Genomic DNA, 23,865 nt, shown 5'->3' with positions numbered 1-23,865 from the left:
TTAGGGATTTGCGTGGCCGGCAATGCACAATATGACTGCTAGGTGGATACCTCCGAACGAAAGAAGCAAATTTGTTACAGCTTATCTAGGTGAGCAAACGGTCTGTACACAACTGAATGTGAGTAATCCAATTTTGCCACGACTCTTTTTACAAAGGTAGGCTTTTAGTCGTACTGACATTGCGCCGAAATTACATATTTTGGTGAAGGTCACTTGTACGCGCACTGTGGACATTACCCTAGCAATTATATATTTAAATATGTAAATTTTATTTAGTCATATGGCAAGTTGGCAACTTGATTCTTTGCATGCAAAAACTAAGTGAAAAACAGTCAAAATTTATTTCAATCGAACTGTCCTTACTCCTGAAGTACAATCAAACAAATCCAGTTTCTTGGATAAATGTTATGTTTTATGTTAAAGAAGTAAAGAAGCATAATTATCCTTTAGTAAAATAGAAACCTGTATTTTCCGATGTGAATTATACGAAAGTCGTATTTTTATAAATAGTAAATTTGGCAACTGTAAATGTAAATAATGAATGAAAGTCTTTTATTTTTAAGACGGTAGATATAGCAACCCTTGTATCTCCAATTGCATTAGGTATATTTTGCTGCCAAATGGAATTTTAGCAAAATTTACTTTCCAAGTCTAAGCTAGGGAAGTATTGTAACAGGTTCCTTTAGGCGACGTTTCATAACCCGTAGAGTATGTCTGTCTGTGTGGATTTTTATTTAAAACAAGTTTCCAAAACTACCTGGGTGACTGTTATTATGTAGATGGTAAACCACTAACCAAATTTTGTCTGATCAGTGATCATCCACCAACCAGCACCAACAATTTGATGACGTCATCTCAAAATTTTACATAGTAAATGTTACCTAAATTTCCTAAAATAACATACTCGTATTTTTATTTTTGTGATTTTTGTCGGCTGTTGTTTTTTGCCACTTGATGTGGTCACCTTTTTCTGATAGCCTTTTTGACTCCCTTCTTTTAGTCACTTTTTTGGCGTCCGTATTTTGTCACGTTCGTAGCAGTCTATTTTTCACATTTTTTTTTGTTCCCCGTTTTCGCATTTTTGTCGTCTTTTTTAATTTATTTTTTGTGATTTTTTTGTTGCTTTTTTGCTTGTTTTCTCTTGTGTTTTTCTACAGTTGACTTTTTTCTTGCATTTTTATGGCCTCTTATTGTTGTATTTTTTTTTGTATTTTTAATAGTCTTTTTATCACTTTCTCTAGTCACCTTTTTTTTATTTCTGTTTTTGTAACCCTGTCATCGTTTTCTTTGTAGCGTTTCTTTCATGTTCACTTTTTGTAATCTATTTTCGTCGCCACTTTTGACCACCTTCTTTTGCCTCCTTTCTCTAATCTCTTCTTTTTTTGTGTGTCCTTTTCTCAGTTTTTATGTACTTTTCATCCACTTTCCATCACCTTTTACATATGTTGCATTTTTTGCGACATTTTTTCACCATTTTTTAGTTATCTCTTTTTATAGGCTTTTTGTCTTTCTGTAGTTGATTTTTTCGTTGATTTTTTGTCCACTGTTTTGTAAACTGTTTTTGTCTCCATTTTAATCTCCTCTTCCAACTCACTTCTTTAGTCGCATTGTTTGTCGAGTTTCTTTGGCCTCATTTTTTACTCAATATTCTTTCAGGAGCGAGGGAAGTTCTATGGAAATAAACTTCGACCAATTTTTTTGTTACATCTTTTGCGGCATTTTTTTATCACTTTTTTGTAGTTGCCTTTTTTTTTGTGAATTTTTTTTTCAGGCATTTTTGTGATCTTTCTTGTCATTTTTTTAGTCGCCTTTTCTTCATGTCACTGTTTGTAGTCGCCATGTTGTAAATTTTTTTGTCCCATTTTTAAGTAACACATTTTTTCTCCTCTTTACTTCCCGAACGTAAGCTAAGGAAGTCCATCAGGCAAATTGCCACTTTCATATCTTCTCGACGTGTCGTAATCTCTAGACTACGAAAAAATAGGTCTGTTTGTCTGTCTGCCTGTTTATCTGATGTCTGTATCCATTTTTATTAGACACGTATTCTCCAAAACTACTGGACCGACTGCATTGTCAAATTTTGTAAGTATATTAGTAAGGAATAACATGTAGATTGTTAAACGCTAACTAAAATTTAGCTAACCATCCCCACCACTAATGGAACGACGTCATCTCCAAAATTTATAATAGAAAGTTCTTTTAAATTTTATAAATGAAAATACTTGTGGGTGTGTGTATCCCTGTCGAATTTTCACCGTGAAAATTCAGATTTTTGGAAAGAAACGCAAAGCTGTATAACAATATTTTGCAATTTAACTTTGAAACTGCAAAACTGAATGTCCTAAAATCTTGTAAATATTACAAAGTTATCGTAATCATTGTAAATCGTTAAGCAAAATTTATTCGTTTATCCCCTCCCAAAAAATTGATGACGTCAACTTAAAATTTTTCCGAACAAATGCTCTCTGAAATATGCAAATTTTGTCGGGATTTTTTTAATTCTTTTTTGTGACTTTTTTATTGTCTTTTGTAGCCTTCTTTTGTTTATTTTTACTTCCCGAGCGTAAGCTAAGTAAGTAAGTATAGTAATCGAGTCCATCAGACGAAGTGCCACATTTATGTTTTCTCGATGTTTCATGACCCCTACAGTACGAAAAAAGTTGTCTCTTGTTTCCGTCTGTCTGTCTGTCTTCTGTCTGTCTGTCTGTCTGTCTTCTGTCTGTCTGTCTGTCTGTCTGGTGTCTGTATCCATTTTTATTAGACAAGTAATCTCCGAAACTGCTCGACCGATTGTTGTCGAATTTTGTATGTATATTAGAAATATCATGTAGATGGTTAAATACTACCTAAAATTTGGATAATCATCCCCACCATCAATTTGATGACGTCATTTCATTGAATTGTATTTTAAAATAATTTTAAAGTTATATGAAAATATACTCCTACACTTGTAGTGTATGGATCCGCTTCCAGTTTTTTTGCTAAACGTTCAAATTTTCGCAAAAATAAATCAATACGTGTATATTACCAACACCGGACAGGAATCCCCGTGGCGTAGTGGCAAGTCGAGAACTCGGTGACGGTTAGCGAATCCGTGCGACATTGCAGTAGTGGTTCGATCCAGGACTTTGGCCGTTTACTTTTTTCTTGCATTGGTAATACACTGCGACTAGTTTTCTTTTGTACTGTGACTAGTATTATCCATGTTGATGACTTCATTAGCAATTTCTTATTGGTCGAATCAAGAACGAGTCGTCTTTATAATAATAATAAAATAAGAATATTCAGATCATTTTGTTTGACTGTAGTTTAATTCAAATCAAACTAATTTCTACGTGACATTCTTTCGATGTAAGATAAATAAACACTGGAGAATTCTGGATATGTTTCACTGTACTTTAGGAGCGAGGGAAGTTCTGTCGAAACAACTTTAGACCAATTTTTTTTTGTAATTTTTAATGGCCCCTTTTTTCGGTTTCGTTTTTTGTGAACTATTTTTGTTCCATTTTTTTGCTCTTTTTCATTTGATTCTCTTGTCCTCTGCGACAAAAAAGATTACAAGGTTTTAGCGCTTTTTTTGTAACGTTTTTTTTTTGTTCACATTTTTGTGTCAAGGGAGTCAAAAAAAGACTTCCTTGTCGCGTTTTTTTGGCCTTCTTTTTTAGTCACTTTTTGTAGTGTCTTTTCCATTCTTTATGGACTTTTATCCTCTTTTCATTGTCTTTTTACTTCCCGAGCGTAAGCAAAGGAAGTATTGTAATCGAGTCCGTCGGCCGACTCTCTACTTTTACGTTTTCTCGATCTTTCATGACCCCTAGAAGACGAAGAAATAGGTCTCCCATTTCCGTCTGTCTGTCCGTCTGTCCGTCCGTCTGTCCGTCCGTCTGTCCGTCTGTCCGTCTGTTGTCTCGGATTTTTATTAGACAGATAATCTCCGAAAGTACTCGATCGATTGTTGTGAAATTTTGGACTTATATTAAGAATATCGTGTAGATGGTAAAACGCTAACCAAAATTTGTCTAATCATCCCCACCACTAATGCGATGACGTCACTTCAAAATTGTACATAGTAAATGGGTTTTCAATTGTATAAAATAACATAGTCCTACACATGTAGTTTACAACTCTGAATCGATTTTTCACCCGAAACGTCCAGATTTTTGGAAAAAAAATCAAAATTATAAAACAACATTTTGAAATTTAATTTTTAATCTGCTAACCAGAATGCTTTGAAATGTTGCAGATGTTTTAAGGCTATAAAGAGCATCATAAATCTTTAGTCAAAAAATATTTGCTTATCCCCTCCAAAAACTTGATGACGTCAGCTCAAAAGTTTGTGGAATAAATCATATCTAAAATGTACAAAATATGATGAGTCTGTACTTGTGATCTATCACTCCATTCATATTTTTTGGATTTGCATATACAGAGTGACTCAAAAAAATTAATGAATGCGTAAATTATTTTATTGATTTAATCAGGAACTACAAAACGGAATGCTCTGACATCTTGCAGATATTTTAAGGTTATAAAGAGCATAATAAATGTTTAGTCAAAATATATTTGCTTATCCCCTCCAAAAACTTGATGACGTCAGCTCGAAAATTTGCCGAATAAATCATATCTAAAATGTACAAAATATGATCAGTCTGTACTTGTGATCTAGCACTCCATTCATATTTTTTGGATTTGCATATACAGGGTGATTCAAGAAAATAAATGAAAGCGTAAATTTATTTTACTGATTTACTCAGGAACTACAAAACCGAATGCTTCGAAATCTTGAAGATATTTTAAAATTATAATAAGCATGGTAAATTTTTGATCAAAACGTATTTGGTCGTCCCCCCTAAAAAATTTATGATGTCACCACAAAATTTTGCTGAAAAAATCCTATCTAAAATGTACAAAATATGGTGAGTCTCTTCTTGTGATTTATCATTCCATTCAAATTTTTTCGATTTGCATATATAGGGTGACTCAAAAAAATTAATGAATGCGTAAATTTATTTTATTGATTTAATCAGGAACTACAAAACCGAATGGTTTGAAATCTTGCAGATGTTTTAAGGTTATAAAGAGCATAATAAATTTTTAGTCAAAATATATTTGGTTATCTTCTACAAAAAACTGATGACGTCAGCTCAAAAGTTTGCCGAATAAATCGTATCTAAAATGTACAAAATATGATGAGTCTGTACTTGTGATTTATCATTCCATTCATATTTTTGGATTTGCATATGCAGGGTGACTCAAAAAAATTAATGAAGGCGTGAATTTATTTTATCGATTTAATCAGGAATTAGAAAACCGAATGCTTTGAAATCTTGGGAATATTTTAAAGTTATTATAAGCATGGTAAACTTTTGTTCAAAATGTATTTGTTCATCCCTCCTAAAAAATTGATGACGTCACCCTTAAATTTTGCTGAATAAATCCTATCTAAAATGCAAAAAATATGATGAGTTTGGACTTGGGATTTATCATTCCATTCATATTTTTTAGATTTTCTTAAGAGGTGGTTCAAAAAAATTAATGAAGTCAATTTATTTTATTGATTAAATTAAAGGCAACACTTATTATTAGTATTACACCCCAACCAACCCAATTTGGTAGACACAAAATTTGTTAAAGGAAAAACTCGGTTGAAACATAAGGGTAGCACGCTTATTTACATCGACTTTAACATTACAGACCTGCATTTGTTTTATGCGTTCACTTGGTTCCGCGAATGTGAAATAGACATGTTTATAATCAACCAATTGTGAATTTCACCGTCAAGAATTAAAATAAGACCCAATGTTTTATATAATAAGCGGAAGTCGAAGCAATAAAACCGATGGTCGTTTTGTTTACAGTTTCTCTGTTTGACTCTCACGTATGCTGTTACGCCTGTCATCTTAAATTAAGAATGTTTATACATACACGATTTTCAGTTGCCTCTGATACGTATACGTGAGTAAATTGTTTCGTTATTTTATTGATTATTACAAATCAATATTCAAAACGACCCAATTCATTTTCCCGAAAATTTGAGAATATAATAATTTTATTCTTAGTATTACACTACATCTATCCCAACTAATATACGTGTCCTTGCAAAAATGTTGATGACGTCATCGCAATTTTTTTTTAAATTCCCACTACAAAAATGTAATGAGAAAAAAACACAATAGGCATGCAGTCGTCAAGTTTCCGACAGCGAGGGAAGTACTGTCTAAACTCTTTAGACCAATTTTTTTTTTGTTGCATGCTGAGATTTTTTTATCACTTTTTTCTAGTTCTCTATTTTTGTCGTCTTGTTGTCACCTTTTGTGATCAGTTTTCTTGTCCTTGTTCACAATATTTTATAATGAAAAAGTTACTTAAAAGAACGCATTCTTTATCTACATTTTAACAATACATGCATGTTTTTATTTTAACTTTTACGGGTCATAATAGAAAAAATATAATTTCGAAATCAAATTTCATTATTTACTAAGAAACTGCATTTGTTTGATTGTACTTAGGGTCAGGTAAACCAGTTTTTTTTTTAAATAAGACATTCATAACTTTGTCTACCATGGGGAACAAAAATATGAACTAAAAGCTTCATTATTCGTTGTGATAATTGAAGCATTTTTTTTTGTTGAACCTTACTTAAAAGATTTTTTTTCAATGTTTTTCTTGTACATAACGAGATCCCTCAATAGTTTACTCTTTGTGGCGTCCTCCACATTCCGAACAACCTATATATGCATAATTATAGTGCAATACTGTATTCTCATAACCCATAATTTATGGAAAATGACGTTAGCACTTTTTAATTTAAACACTAAAATAAATCGGTTCATTCATAAATTTGTTGAGTCACCCTGTATAAGCAATTCTAAAAATACAAAATTTAAGAGAACGTTTCACAACAGTCGGTTTTGCACATTCGGTATTCAGTTATAAAATTATATTATAAATTTTTTTCCAAAAATCTGGCTGTTCAGAACAAGATATCAAGGGGGATTCATAAACCACAATCATAAAAATTATATTGTATAAAATTTTGAGATTAGGTCATCAAATTGTTGGTAGGGATAATAATCAAACAAATTTTGGTCAGTTTCCAAAAACCTGACAAATATTTCATCTTCGGTTTGATACTTATACACTTTAAATGTTTACGCGCATATTACATAATTCGCAAAACTTTTCCATCATTAACACACCTATGGTTACGAAATTTTAAATGTAACTTGTCCACAACTTTCACTACATACCTGCGAGGGCAGTTTTTTTTTTAACAATTTAGTATCATATATTTTTTAAATTTTGTTGAAATTTTTGCATTACATAGTTTAAAAAGCCAATATTTCGGTTATTTATGGAAATTTTGGAACGGGGTTGTCACCACTGTTTTCAGCTTGCAAAACTTTAGAAATCGTACTAGGTCTATTTTTGACTTTATTTTTTGGGAGGAAGCTTTTTTTACTCTGTACCGTTTCTAACAGAAAAATCGTCGATATGTCTGGTATAATTTCTGGAGTTTTGTAAACTGAAAACATTGTTGAAAGCCGTGTTCTGAGATTTCCTTTTACATGTAATTGAGATATCGATTTTTAAAAATAGATTATGCAAAAATTTCGCTAAAATTAAAAGAAAAATATGATCACAAACTGTTTTTAACAAAATTGCCCTTGCGTTATATAAATAAACTTATGGACAACATATATTTAAAATTTCAAAACCATAGGTTTCTTAATAACGGAAATATTACATTCTGAAAATAGACCGAAAATTCTACTTAGAAAACGTAGCGACTGGCCTTAACCCCGTTGGTATTTCTCAAGAGAGACCGTCATAATGATAAAGCTATTTAAGTGGACAATTTTTTAGAGCTTCTGGAACCGTGTTAGCGTCATTTCCCACGTTAAATTATAAAATTTAAAGTTTTGATATTTTTCCATAGACCTGGATTCGAAGGTAAAAAATGAAAGCGGATTCATAAACTACAACTACATCAAATAATCAATCCAGCAGTTTTGGGGATTGCTTAATAAAATCACCAAGAGACGTCAGATAGACAGAAACGGGAAATTTATCTTTTCATACTTTACTCGTATGTGTCATGAAACACCGAGAAACTAGAAAATTATCCGTCCGTTGGAAGTAAAAATAAAAATATATATGTTGAATATTTCAAGTAAAACAGTGAAAAAGTGTATAATTTTACTATTAAATTTGCTTAGCGTTGTAGAACTTATGACGTCATTCGCATTTTTTAACTGGAAACCTTATAACTCTTATAAGAATAAACACAGTTTAATTTGTCTGGCTTACGTAACTGTTGCAGTGATTTCCCCAAGGAGGTGTGTGCTGTAAAACGTATTAAAATGTGAAATATTTCAAATATACTATAAAACCATGGTAAAACTGTCGACTTTTGATACGAAATCGGTTAGCAGCAATTAATATTTACTATATTAATTTTTATGTTTTGTCTAAAGTAACAGTCGTGTGGAAAAATTGGGTATATCACAAACCTTAAATTCGTTGTAGTACAAAACTTCCGGATTAAACTTGAATATTTCTTCTCTCCCTCTAAATACATACCCGAATAACTATTTAATTATCTAATTAGGCAGTTCCATCGGAGCAGCTCTAACCTATCCCGTATGTGGTTTCATCATCCACAAGTGGGGCTGGGAATGGGTGTTTTACACCTCTGGAGTAGTAGGAACCGTGTGGTTTGCAGCATGGTGGTTTCTAGTATACGACAGTCCAGCCAAACATCCCAGAATTTCGCCCGAAGAGAAAGAATACATCCTGGAAAGCCTCGGCCAGAGTTACACGAAACAAAAAGTAAAACAATATTATTCCTAAGTGAGAGCCACCTGAATAAAAAAATTGTTGTCAGGCTCCCGTTCCCTGGAAAAGTATCATTTTTTCCGTGCCCGTCTGGATGAACATATTAGCACAATGGGGCGGAATTTGGGGTTTTTTCACCCTCATGACTCACGCGCCAACGTATTTTAAGTTTATTCATGGCTGGAATATACAGGCGGTAAGTTCGAGCGTCGTTTCCCGATTTGATAATGCGGGGTGGTTTCGTGTTTAAAATTTAATTGAAATTGTTTTATCGATTTCCTTGTGTGACTTGTAATGGCGGTAATTGTGCATGCTTCTTGCCAATAAAATGGTTCATTATTTTGCAGTTCAAGGTTTTTTCGATCGATGTAATTTTAATCAAGATAGATACATTGAAAATATAATTAGCAGGATTAGTGTTTAATTAATTTTTCAACATTAGAGGCATTCTGATGCGCTTGTCGTTAGTTTAGGGAAGATCAGTGAACTGCTCATTAACAAAGGGTGAGGAAGAATTACGGTGCAGTGATGAATCGCCCCGTAGGTATATAAAGTTAATTAGTCTGACAGTTCCACACGAAATAGTTTTCATTAATTTAAATAATTCAGAGCTATGCACAAGCACGAGATTACCGAAAAACATGTTTTAATTTGCTGTACAGTTGTCTCTAATTTACTTTTCTCTTTGATAATTATTTTAAACGTGGATTAGAGCTCGCCTTTCCACTTGCTGCACGAACTATAAAATTAACATTTTGTCGGCGAAAGAAAATTCACACATAAAAATGAATGAGCCGTATTTACGCCGACGAATAAAGACAAAAGTGTAGACAGTTCTTAAGGCTGGAAAAAAATATTAATGCAGTGGAATACCAATGAGAAAACAATATTTATTCAGACGTAGTTCAGAGACACAGTAATCCAAGTAAAAAATCTATAAAAAAACATATATATTTTTCTCGGTGGAAGCAACAGAATTTTTATGTATTATTAATTCGCGAGCGTAAGACCTCAAGATTTCGTTTAAAAAAAGAGTCTCATATCGTCGATACCAGAGGATAATATTAATAAACTAACCAAATAAATAATTTGGGTCTGGACGTTGCGGTTAAAAATATTCAGTTGATACACTCGTTTACTTCAACCAAATATTTAGGGTACAAATTGCTTATTAAATAACTAAAAGTCCATGTTTATTTTAAATGTAGTGGCTGAGTGTTAAGTTACGTAATGTTATCAGAATTTGTCAGAAAGCTTTTGTGTCAACGAAACGTTATCTACGGAATAAGAAAAGTAGAGAAGTGTGGAAAAAAATGATGATACGAGATATGTATCACGAAATTAGGGTTATAGAAAACTTGAAAAAAATACTACAGATATTTATTAAAATTACTTAAGTCACCGACCTCAACATTTTGTTTACACATCACCACACAAAATTTCGTAACTTTTACAAAATTTAGTCAGTTCTTCCCAGATTCACTATTTGTGCAAAACCTGTCTACTACAGTGAAACAGAAACGTTAGTTATTTATCTCTCACCTTTTATTAATAAATCATCTGCTTTTAAATCTGTGCGTACTTCAGCCATTATTTATTCACAGTGACAACAGTTCTGTACCTACAAACAAAACGAACGTTCATTCAACCTAGAACTTGCACGTGTGTGCTTTCTAACTTCCATTTTAATTATTAAAGAACGATTAAATGTTTACAGAGAATTTTGAATTTTGCGATCTTTCTGTGTCCTTTATTTACGTATTGACTGGCGTAACAAATTTGTTTGATTTTTGACACTAATATATATTCAAAAAATTGGTCTAAATATAAAATATTGCATCGACATGTTGGTAAATAATTGTGATAAAAATCAAGGCGAATTCATCAACAGTAAGTACAGGAGTACATTATATTATAAAATTGGAAGCATTTACCACGCAAAATTTCGATGTGACGTTGACAACCATTAGGTCAGTAGTCAGATACACGGAAACGCGAGATTTTTTTTATACTATGGGGGTCATGAAAAATCGAGAAATATTTAGCCATTCGCCGGATTTAATCTTAATTGCCGTCAATAATAACAATAATAATAAAGTAGTTCACAATCTAATAATTTAAGTGTCTTGCAAACTGTATGCACAAGGTCTACAAAATGAATCACTTTTGATTTGTCATTATGTCTGAAAATTTTGTCGGAGATTAGGCAAAAAATGAAGAGTCCCTACGATAGACTGACGCTCTAATTGGAAACTACGTATTTGTTATTTCCATATGTAACCATTTTTTCTTGAAATGTTAACTCAATAAAGACAAGTACAATTTGAGCAACCAATTACTTAAATCATACCTATGCAATTTTATTTTTTAAATTTGGTGGATATAAGAAATTGTATTCTTTTTTTTTTGTAATTGGGTCCCGTCATCATTTTGCATTTTGCATTAACATACGTTATCTAAACTTTATAAAATATATGCTCCTGTACTCTACGAAGTCGCCTTGATTTTGATCACAATTAATTAAAAAAAAATTTTTGGGAGCAATATTTATTAAATACCTCGTGGATTCTAATGTCATCCTTGGAAAATGTTTTTTTTTTTTCATTATCTCTATTTTTTTGGTTACAGTGGTTATTAAAATAAATAAAATTTTGCAAAATCAAATTTGGCAGTTTTTTCAAAAAAATTCATTAATACACTTGTAACTTGTCCACTACCTTCACTATATTTTTTTTAACAGTTTATTATCATATGTTTCTTAAATTTTGTTGAAATTTTTGCGTCACATATTTTAAAAATTAATATTTCAATTATTTGTGGAAATTTTGGAACGTGGTTATCACCACTGTTTTCAGCTTACAAAACTTTAGAAATGGTGGCAGAATATTTTCGAGTTTATTTGTTAGAATTGAGATCTAGTAAAAATCAACATTTAGCAGCTTCTACAGCACGAACTTTTTTTACTGTGTGTCGTTTCTAACAAAAAAATTCTACGATATATCTTATACAAGCTGAAAACACTGTTGAAAACCGTGTTTCGAAATTTCCTTAAATAATTGAGGTATCGATTTTTAAAAATACGTTATGCAAAAATTTCAGTACAATTAAAAAAAAAAATTATCACAAACTGTTTTTAACAGAACTGCCCTTGCGTTATATAGAGAAAGTTATGGACAGCTTATATTTAAAATTTCACAATCTATAATTAGTCTGTTAATAATGGAGATATTTCAGTCTAAAAATGTACCGAAAATTCCATGCAGAAAACGTAGCCTTAAGGCGCGAGGGGAGTTCTATCTAAATAATTTTAGACCAATTTTTAAAGATAAATGGTATTTATTTTTTGCATGTTTAACCATGAAATCATATTTTCCATTATATATTCCTCCAGCAAATAAAACAAATTGGTCGAATTTATTTAGACAGAATGTTCCTCACGCCTAAAGTACAAATCCAACAAATCCCGCTTCTTTGAAAATATATAAAATTTGATTTTGCAATTTTTGTTTTTGATAACTTCTATGAAATGAAAAGCAGAGGCATAAATAACACCCCCCGCAGCCCCTGCACCATGGGAGCGCAAATTCCAAGGGGAAACCGTACGTACGGACAACGTAAATAGCAATAATAACGTGTTTAACATCGAGCGTTTGTTCACACATCGAGAGAATGTCACGTAGATTCTTTTTTTATTTGAATGAATTGTTTGTCTCCTCAAAACAGAGGACTAAATTATTGATTAGGCTATAACCAAACAAAATATTCTGGGGTGGCTCGTTCTTAATTTGAACAGTAAAACATTTATGATAACTTCATCAACATAGATGTCAACACTTAAGTCACAAGTTTATAAACATTGGACAGTTATATGCTGAATTAGTGGAAAAAAGTTATTATACTGTGTTAATTTTTTTGCAAAAATTTGGCCGTTCGGAAAAACTCAAAGCGGACTCACAAGTATAGGATTAAATTGTGATATATAATTTAAAACATTTTAAAATAAACTCCTTTGAGATGACGTCATCAAATTATTGGTGTGGATGAATTTTATCATATGCATGCAATGCGTTTAGTAGTTTCGGAGATTATCTGTCCTGAAAATCGACACAGACGACAGATAGACCGACATGCAGACAGATGGAAACGGGAGACCACTTTTTTCATATTCTAGATGCCGTCAAACGTCCAGAAAACCTGAAAGTGGCAAGTCGCCCGAGGGAATCCATTACTATACTTCCTTAGCTTACGCTTAGAAAATATCATTTTTATTCGAATATTAATAACCATAACTTCCGTTCTTGGAGAAAAAGAATTCAATTTTCTCAGGCAAATTTACATCAGACAAATTTGTTTTGAGTCCGCTCTTATGGCTGGTAGAAAAAATTTCGGCAAAAGTCACCACAATGATGGATTTTGACACCCCGTTTTCCACTTCAACTGATATCTATAAAAAACTCACTTGACATACATCTTGTAAAACTTTTATGACTTAAGCGGCTTAAGCCAAAGCACTCTTATAATAAGTCAAACTGGCTATTGTATAACTTAACTCAGTTCACATATACCTAGTAAAACTTTACAGCTCCATTATGGCAACAATGGACAATAATAATCCTTGCAGTTCGGGTCCATAAAGCTTACAAATAATAATAGTATAACAAAAAAAGTTACGAATAGCGAATCTAAATACTGTCTTCTGAGTACTGTCGCACTTGTCGTCCAAAATGGAATGGAGCACGGTCTTGTTAAAACCAATAGGTCAGGTACATAAAATAAGAACTAAATTTTATAACAAATAGTATAAAAAAAAAGTTACGATCAGGGCTCTTTTTTATTTTTTTCACATTTTACATTCTATTATTAGTTTCTACTTCCACTCGACAGAAGAACATAATTAGCCCCGCCCACCCACCCTATCTTTTTTTCAGGGATTGAGTTTATTCGATCTGAATGAAATGAATGATCTTATAGTGAACGGAAATAAAATTAGTCATTAGGATTGGAAAGGAGCCGGGGTCTAGTATTTGCCAAGATAAGACTGATTTTGGCAAATGACATACCCTTTAAGAAAATAGAGGGTGGGTGGGCGGGCTTAGTATTTGATAAGATAAAACTGATTTTGGCACTTTCCACATTTTTCAACTACATCCGAAAATTAGTTGAAGACATTTTCCTATTTCGATATCCAGAAATCAACCATTTTCAGCTTCATTTCTTCGGAAATTCCTACCATTTTTCCAAAAATGTTAATTGAAATATAGCAGTTTTTACAGTTTCGTCAAAATAGCTCGATATAAAAATTTGTTTGTTGAATATTTTTTGTGGTTTTTATATATTCACAGAAATTTTTAAAATTTGTTTATTTGACACAATAGAGAAGCCAGGACATTTTAGGTCACGTTAGGTCAAGTCAGGTCAGAGGTGGAATTTTGTTTCTATAACGATAAAATATCGGTACCGATAAAATGCGGTCGCCTTTTTCTTTCGCATCTGAAATGTATTTTCATCCTTGTCATTTATCGCTTCATTATAACTTGGTATCGTATCGGTAGAAACAAAATCCCACTCGTGGTACATGAAATAAGCAGTAAATTTTATAGCAAACAGTATAACAAAAAAAGTTACGATTAGCGCTTTTTTTTTACTTTTTTCACATCTTACATTGTATTACTTGCTTCCATTTCCACTCGACATAAGAACATAACTTATGGGTGGTTTGACTTAACCCGCTTAAGTCATAAAAGTTTTACAAGGTGTATGTCAAGTAAGTTTTGTATACGTTCACATTTTGAACGAATTCCGTTGCAATTTTTTTTCCAGTGCATTGATAATAATCAAGGGTAATTAATATTATCAAAATTTCTAAACATATGTTTCATTATTTATTAACGACAATGTAGCAAAAATCATTTATATTAAACGTGACCGTTGATTTCAAGAGCAGTAAAAGAGTTTTCAAAGTTTTTAATGTTTTTAATTTCCTACTTATTATTTTTTTTAATTTAGCTTTCTATGTTTCACACTTGTGACATTAATGAGAACCTGTGAATAATTTTCTAAGGCCACTGTCATACTTTCCCTAAACCATATAATGCTCACCTTATACAAAAACATTGTGCTAACCTAAACATCCCGCCAAAATGAGACATGAACACAAAATTTTAAAATATCGAAAAATGGTAAATTCAAAAACTGTGATCGGCAAAATTGTTTTTTTTTTTCGTGAAATGTTTTCAAATGGAAAGTGGTGAAACCCAAGGTTGGAAAAATGACCTTAAATCAAAATGTATGGAGGAAAAAAATCGTTGAAATAAATTACGCTACAAGGAACTTATTTCTCAGCTGAAAAACCCTCTCCAGCTTTCCAAAATCAAATCAAATAATGTTACAAATCGATACAAAACAAAACGAAAAGCGAAATTTTAATCAAAGCAACTGGATGTTAATAGTCAAGTTATTACGTGCTAGATAGGACGTTGTAACGAAAGCTGAATTTAAAGTCCTCGTTTTAGTTTGTCGCACAGTACATCTATGCCCAAAAAACCTGTTGCATATTATACGCTATACCCTGCCTTTAGCAAAACAAGCAAAACAGCCAACTATTACCAAACTAGGCACGAATCTCCCCATGAAGTTCACAATTTAACATCTGTTGGGCAGATAACATAAGAGAAAAACCGTCAGCTTTAACTAACTTTAAAAATCTTTTGCTGTTATTTCAAATAAAATTAAAATTTCATATTGATACCTGGATGAATACGAAAATGACCAGGAAAAGAGGAAATAATTTAATTACGTCACATTCTATCAAGAAATTTAAACAAAAAATAATTTAGATGATGTTAAATTATGGTAATATGTTAAGTTAATGGTTAAGTCAAAATGAATTCACAAACCGAAAGTAAACCCCACAAATTAAATGCGGTCAAAATCAAAATATGGTGGTCTCGGAAACACTTCACCTTAAAGCGTCAACTTCGAAAATAAATATTCAAATTTTAAGCTGTAAGAAGTTATCAAATCTTTAAAAAAAATTTGAAGTCGTTCCGTTTTCGAATCCACGATGCTATTATGATTGACAATTTTCAAGATCCTTTCTCTTAAAATGTATAAACGTTTAAGATTAGTTTCAATGCATAATTGAACTATATATTTTTAGTTCGAGTGAGAAATTATGAAATATGCTATTTAAAATATAATAACTTAAATAAAAACATCCACAACTTCGAGATATATCGTTGATTAAAATAACGAAAGAATAAGTGGATTTACTGCTACACGTATTAATGAACTCGTCAAAGTTTCACAACATTGTAGATTAGAAAATCACTACCTAATTAACTGATCTTACACTAATTACACTTGCTGGAAGGACAGTGACCTCAAATGAATATCAATTCATTTGTAAAAGAAAATTTCGTTGAAAGAATTGATGTTTATATTTACTATTTTTCCGATATTTTTGTGTTTATAGTGATATCTGTCAAATATAAGATCCAATTGTCTTGATTGATAAAAACTGATAAAAGTTTATTCACTTCAATTGAATATTTGTTTAAACTTAAAATGTAAAATAAAAAAAGGACAGACTTACATCTACAAATAAAGTATGTTCACTCTGCAATTTTTTTTTTTTTTTTTAGTTTTAAGTAGTTCTTTCTAAGAAAAATATGCACATATCCAATGAGCTTTCTCCGTTTGTATGCAATTATGGATATTTAATTAAAATGCCATACGTTTTCAGACAGGACTGCTCTCAGGACTGGGTCACGTGTTCCGAACCACCTGGTCCTATCTCTCTGGACTTTTAGGTGATTACTTGCTGAGGACAAACAAGATGAGTAGAACAAACGTGAGGAAGTTAGCTACAGCAGGCTGTGAGTTTATTCTCCTAACAGATCGTCACATTTTAAGTCCTTGTGTCGGATTTCCGTACAAGTCGTTCCATTTATGTCAGCCGTAAAAGGATATCGTCATTATCACAGGATTAAGATTTAGGAATCATGTATTACAAAGTGTTTCCTTTAAATGACGCGTAATAAAATTCCTGTGCAGATTTTACACATCCGGAGCTTTTTTAGTGAGTAAGCTTTTACACTCCGGTTCACTCTGGTCGGGTGTTATCTGCTATTCGCTTTAATGGTTGCGGGCGAAATGCGGTGAATGCAAAAGGTGAATAACTGTGTATAGTTGGTTGCATACGGGTCGTAATTTGAAAATTAACGCGATGGGGTAATTTAATAAAATTGAATATAATCATTAATTAGAATATTAAATTTCATCAACAAAAGTTTGCTTTAAATTGTAAATAATGCGCATTAATAACTAATTCAATGTAAACTCGTCGACAAAATTTATATACATGCAGTGAAAAATTTCGGCACAGGGGTGCGATTTTGTTCCTCGATCGAAAAAAACTCGATAGCGATAAAATCTCGTTTGCTGATTGGTTGAGAGGCTGAGTTGGTGAGACATTTCTGTCACATTTCTCGATTCTGTCACGAAATCAAGTCTTCATGGAGTGATATTTTCTCGATAGCTCTGAATGAAGTGATAAATTTCGGAGACATAACCTCGAAATTTATGTCAAAATAGAAGTTCAAAATCGTAATTCTGAGTTATAAGTTCTTAAAACTAAGGTAATTGTAAACTTTTGAGCATTTAATAAGCTTATATGCAAAGAATAAATGCAAACTTTGCATTTAAAAGCTACGCAATGACATTTATCGCAAGTGATAATTTATCACTTCGATCAAGAAACAAAATCCCACCCCAGATGTAAACAACGTTGACATATAATAATGTCCACAAAAGCACACATTTGCGGCCATAACAAAGAAAGTTAAAACTACGACCATCAAAACAGCCATCACGACAACGCAATAAATCAACACCTCCAATCCGAAAATCCTTTTTTTTCCTCGAGAACATGCCGGACGCTATTCATCTTGATTTCCGTCCAAATTACAAACACAAACATTGTTTAAGGCAGCTCATATATTCACATATGTTCATCTTTTAAATAGGTATATTATTTACGAGCTTATCAATGTTGTCTTCCATGCGGGCTCTAAATTCTCCCGTGTTGGTGATAGTGTTGCACATTCCATAGTTTGAAAACACACAACAAGCTCCAGTAACTATTCAAGTAACAATAACCAGACTGACACAGTCTGAGGCGCCTTGGGCTGACACTTGATGCCTGTGATATTCAAAGTGCGTGAAGTTTGTTGAGATTTGATTAAACTGCAGAAAACTTGTACAGCGTTAGACGGCAGTCATTTTTCAGTTTGATATTATTTCTTAATCTTATAAATATAGAAAAGTTCTCTCAATAGTATGTATGTACTACCTACTTCCAAAACAAAAATGGTTCTAAAATTTCAGTAGTAGTGTTCGTTTAAGACTTATGTGAAATTATCGATACAGAAAAGGGTAAAATTTTAATTTTAATTAATTTCTTCGTTTCAGACACCCATGTTTATTCTAATAAAATAGCTATTTATTTGTTCTTTCGCTTTAGTTGTAAAAGTATTTTTATCACTTTGGCGCTTAATAGAAAATTTAGTTTCTTTTATTGTTGTGTTAATCATAGTTTGTTTTATTTTCTTCAACTCCCATTAACTATACACACTTTATAACTGTGTTATTTACTTTTATGTGTTCTCATTTTATTTATGTGGCTGGTCTTTATTCTAGTTCATCAGCTAGATTCAATAGTACCTGTGAAACAAAAAACAAATTAACTTCAAAAACAATAAGTCTAACAATCTCTAAAAATAAAAGTTAAGCTTCTCATTAGGCCCTAATTTATCCTCAAAATATCCGAGAAGACTTTAAAGAATCTGTCTGGATATATAAACAACCTTAATACTTTGCCCTTTATTCACTTTTTCTAGCCCTCTTGTTACTGAAGATCCAAAAGGTATTGTGACCAAAAATGACCGTTGCGGGTTTCTGTTTGTAAAGTCTATTAGTTTTTCAATCGTCATCCTAAAAATCTATCTAGCAAATGTGCTTTGAGTATGAACAAATAGGCCTCTCGTTTCCGTCAATCTGTCTGTTTGTCTGTCATTAGTCGTCTGCCGTATGTCGTATGTCTCATCACCACCAATAATTCAATGACGTCCTCTCGATTTTTTTTTGTAAATTCTATTTGAGTTACGTTAAATGGCATACTCCTACACTTGTGATTTATGAATCCACTTTGATTGTTTCTTCCCGAGCGTAAGCGAAGGAAGTATAGTAATTGAGTCCGTCGGCCGACTCTCTTCTACTTCTACGTTTTCTCGACCTTTTATTACCTCTAGAGTACGAAGAAATAGGTCTTTTGTTTCCGTCTGTTTGTCTGTCTGTTTATCCGTTTGTCCGTCTGTCTGCCGTACCGATTTTTATTAGACAGATAATTTCCGAAACTACTGGGCCGACTGTTGTCAAATTTTGTATTTATATATATTAGAAATATCATGTAGATGGTAAATCACTAACCAAAATTCAATCATCCCCCCAATTATGTGATGACGTCACTGCAAAATTATGCATACATAGTAAATGAGTTATAAACTGTATAAAATAATCCACGTTGAGGTTTTACCCGAAACGTCTAGATTTTTGGAAAAAAATCAAAATTATACAACATTTTGCAATTTAATTTTGCATGTGCTAAACCGAATGCTTTGAAATCTTGCAGATGTTTTAAAGTTATGACAAGCATAATAAATTTTTAATCAAAATATATTTGCTTATCCCATCCAAAAAATTGATAACCTCATCTCAAAATATTGCTGAATAAATCCTACCTTAAATGTGTAAAATATGATGAGTCTATACTTGTGATTTATCACTATTATTTTTTAGATTTGTTAATACAGGGTTATGACTGAGTCAATTTATTTTATTGATTAAATAAAGATTTGAAAAACTGAATACTTTGAAATCGTGCAGACGTTTTGAAGTTATTGTAAGTATGGTAAATTGTTAATCAAAATATATCTGTTTATTCCGCCAAAAAATTGATGATGTCATCTCAAAATTTTACCGAATAAATTGTACCGAAAATGTGTAAAATATGACGAGTTTTTGCTTGTGATTTATCATTGCCTTCATACTCTTTACATTTGCTTATACAGATGGCTCAAAAAATGAATGAATGAGTTAATTTATTTTATTTCTTAAATCAGGAATTTTTAGTCTTCTCCTCTGTTTTGAGGAAAAAAAAATTGTTCAATTTCATCAGCTTATTCGGGTCAACCAAATTGGTGCGTGCTTAATGGTCGGATTCGTTCGATGTATAGACATAAACAATCGAAATTAAGCATGTACTGATAATATATTTTTCCCGTTGGTTGCTTCAAATATATATTGTCGGTTCCTGTGTGGACTGCACCCTCCCCGGGGCAGGGTCTGCGAGAGTTTATTTACACCAAATTACATTATTTACCTGAATTTTAACAGTCCACACATAATTTTTTTCTAAGTTATAAGAATTGTCATTAAAAAACTCGCAAATTTAAATTTCAATATTTTTCGAAAAAGCTGTATTTGTTCGACTGTAATTCAGAGACGAGGGAAGTTCTGTCTAAATAACTTTAAACAATTTTTATTTCCTGAGCGTAAGCTTATGACCTCTAGAATACGAAAAAATAGATCTGCCGTTTCCGTCCGTCTATTTGTCTATCATCTGTTCAGATTTTTATTAGACAGATAATCTACGAAACTACTGGACTGATTGTTGTTAAATTTTATATGTGTATTAGGAATATCGTGTAGAAGGTAAAACAATAACCAAAATTTGGATAATCATCCCCACCAATAATAGGATGACGTCACCTTCAAAATTGATATTAATAAATGTTATTTAAATGTGGTTTATGAATCGTTATTGAATTTTTACCTTAGACATCCAGGTTTTTGGACAAAAATTTAAATTTGAAATTGCTAAACTGAATCGCCTGAAATCTTGCAAATATTTTCAGGTTATTGGAAACATGATAAATCATTAATCAAAATTTCTTCACCTATGGCTTCCCCAAAAAATGATAATTTATAAATCCATATTGAGTTTTCATATTTGGCGTCCAGTTTTCTGGAACAAAATCAAAATTATATAACCAATATTTTACAATTTAACTTTGAGAATGCAAAAATCGAATGCTGTAAAATCTTGCAAACAATTTAAGGTTATTTTTGGACAAGAGTGTTGTTAATTAATTAATCAGTCCTCTCCTCTGTGTTGACGAAACAAAATTAATCAGATTTCATTTTCTTTTAACCGCTGCCGCTTCTAAGTAATCTGAACGTGCTAATAGTCGAATTCTTTCGAAGTATGAACATAAACTGTCAAGGTGTCAAAATTCGACTTCGACTAATTTTTTAGCTACATATCTGCTCTAAACTGTAATAAAAATCCGTAATTATCGCAAATTTGTTCAAATATTAGTTTTGATTAATTATTGATTCTCCGCTCGTTCTGTCAGGACAGAATATATTCCATCCACTTAATTTGTATAAGTATTTAAACAAATGAGATAAAAGTGGATCGATTTAAATTGAAACCTCTCAATTACTCTGGGCTGGTAACAGACTCAGATTCTCGTAGTTAAATCCGTATAACATTGCTGCGTTAAAACGCAGGATCTTCAAATCTTAGTTCGCGAAATAATTTTTTATAAAAGTCAAATGTTTCTAAGAATTAAAAGAGTTATGGTTTAATTTGTATTCAAAAAGTACTGGTTTGTAATCATTTTAAGCACTCAAAAGCCAGAATTTAACATTTTCTATTCATGCAACATTTTTAAAAACTCAACAAATGGGAAAAACGTAAAAAATACACAACATGGGCCCAGAAACAAATTAAAAGTTTATCAGTGGGTAACATCGCGACCTTTTTTTTTTGACGTCCAAAATTTTTTCAATGCATAGTTTTAACTAAGCTTTGGCAAAGTTCACTTGTAAAGGAATCCCATATTGTACAGATATCCTAGATGAAATTCCGAGATCTTATACCTTGAAAACAGAGATATTGAAATTCCGTAAACGCAGTGTTTTTAGCTTGAAGGTCAATTTAGTACATTCCAAACGTGACATGTACATGGCGTTAGCGTAATGACATAAATTACTTGGACCGTTATTTCATATTCAGTAGGTAAACAAAAATATGTTAAGTAATTCTAACAAAATTCGTCAAAAAATGTAGGTTTCCGTCGCAAGCTGACGCGATATATTTTTTTGAACTAAAAACAATGGCGTTTACTAAATTGCAGTATTTCTACCCGATCTTAAGTTATAAGGTCGCCTACTACTTTTTACTTCCCGAGTGTAAGCGATGGAAGTATTGTAATCGAGTCCGTCGGCCAACTATCTACTTTTACGTTCTCTCGACCTTTCATGACCCCTAGAGTACAAAGAAATGGGTCTTCCGTTTCCGTCTGTCTGTCTGTCTGTCTGTCCGTCTGTCTGCTGTTCCGATTTTTATTAGACAATTGATCTTCAAGTACTTTGTGATCTGTTGTCAACGTTGGGAATATCATGTAGATGGTAACAACAAAAAGTATAACACAACATTTTGCAATTTAATTTTGAATTTGTAAAACCGAATGCTTTGAAATTTTGCAGACGTTTTGAAGTTATTATAAGCATGGTAAATTTTTGGTCAAAATGTATTTGTTCATCCCCCATGAATTAATTTATTTTGTTGATTAAAGATTGCAAAGCTGAATGTTTTAAAATCTTGCAGACGTTTTGAAGTTATTGTAAGCATGATAACTTTTTAATCAAAATGTACAATTTTAGACCAATTTTTCGATTTATCGATTGATCAATTTTTGGGTTTTGGGATTTTTCAATTTTCCGATTATTAAATTTCTTGATTATTTTAATTTTTGATTTCTCTATTTTCCGATATTTCAGTTTTACGATTTTTTAATTTTTCGAATCTTCAATTTCTAGATTTTTAAATTTTCTAATTGTTTAATATTTAAGTGTTTGGTGTTTTTTAATTTCTAATTTTCTATCAATCGATTTTTTTATTTTTCGAATCCACGATTTTTCGACTTCTCGACTTTTCGACTATTAGATGTTTTGATTTTTCGATATTTTTCATTTCGCGATTGCCCAATATTACTCTGTTTCGTTGTCTCGACTTCTCAGTTTTTCGATTTTCATATTTTTTCGATTGTTTCTCGAGTTTTCGATTTCTCGATTTTTTAATTTCTCCCTACCTCAGTTTTTCGATGTCCTAGTTTTGAGATTTTTCAGTTTTCTATTCTTCAATTTTTCTTCGATTTTAAGATTTTTCGATATTCGAGTTTTAGGATTTTTTAATTTTCGAATCTTCAGTTTTTAAATTTTTAAATATTTCGGTGTTTAACCCTTAAGCTACGATGTAAAAAATGTTGACGTAAAAATCGACGTGGGATCCCTTGGGGACCCCAGCTTATTTATTGTTTATTTTAAGTAAATTTTTTTTTTTTTTGGATAGTCTATTGATTAATGATAAAGTACATGCAAAAATTTATTTTAATTTGAACATACTTCTAAAAGAAAAAAATTTAAATATTACGAATTTCTTGGTTTTCGGCGTGATCAAACAATCAAATTCTATCTAGAAACAGTATTTTTGTCGATGTTTATTAAATCTGAACTATATTTCAACATTTTTTGATGATTTTGAGTGACGAAACACACTTAGATCATGCAGAATCATTTACAACGCGGGGTCACTTGAAGACCCCAAGCACAAAATTATAAATAAAATAAAAATTAATTTGTTTTATAATTAGGCAAATGCATTTTCGCATGTGTGGTGACAACACAAATAAAGTCAAAAAAGGAAATTGAGCAAAAAAATTTTGTAAAAAAGTTATTTGAAAAAAACTAAAATTGGGGTCCCTTGAGGACCCCACATCGTAGCTTAAGGGTTAATATTCCAGTTTTCGGTGTTTCTAAATTTTCAATTTTTCTGCATTCCGATTTTTCGATTTTTTGACTATTAGATTTTTCAATTTTTGGATATTTTGATTCTTCAAT

The 23,865-nt window shown here is 31.7% G+C and overlaps 1 protein-coding gene across 1 annotated transcript in view; it reads left to right on the top strand.

Moving 5' to 3' along the window:
• LOC135127969 (sialin) overlaps positions 1-23,865 on the top strand; it is a 36,004-nt gene that overhangs the window by 7,026 nt on the left and 5,113 nt on the right. The window contains exons 4-7 of the mRNA XM_064054688.1: positions 5-89; positions 8,612-8,832; positions 8,888-9,034; positions 16,583-16,715. Of these exons, the coding sequence (XP_063910758.1) occupies positions 5-89; positions 8,612-8,832; positions 8,888-9,034; positions 16,583-16,715 (586 nt within the window). The remainder of the gene's footprint in view (positions 1-4; positions 90-8,611; positions 8,833-8,887; positions 9,035-16,582; positions 16,716-23,865) is intronic.

The sequence above is a fragment of the Zophobas morio genome, unplaced genomic scaffold, assembly GCF_036711695.1.
Source record: "Zophobas morio isolate AGI-343-1 ecotype UQ-CSIRO unplaced genomic scaffold, CSIRO_AGI_Zmor_V1 ptg000012l, whole genome shotgun sequence".
Lineage (NCBI taxonomy): Eukaryota > Metazoa > Arthropoda > Insecta > Coleoptera > Tenebrionidae > Zophobas > Zophobas morio.
The sequence above is the reverse complement of the archived record's forward strand: the minus strand, read 5'-3'. Positions and strand labels throughout refer to the sequence as shown.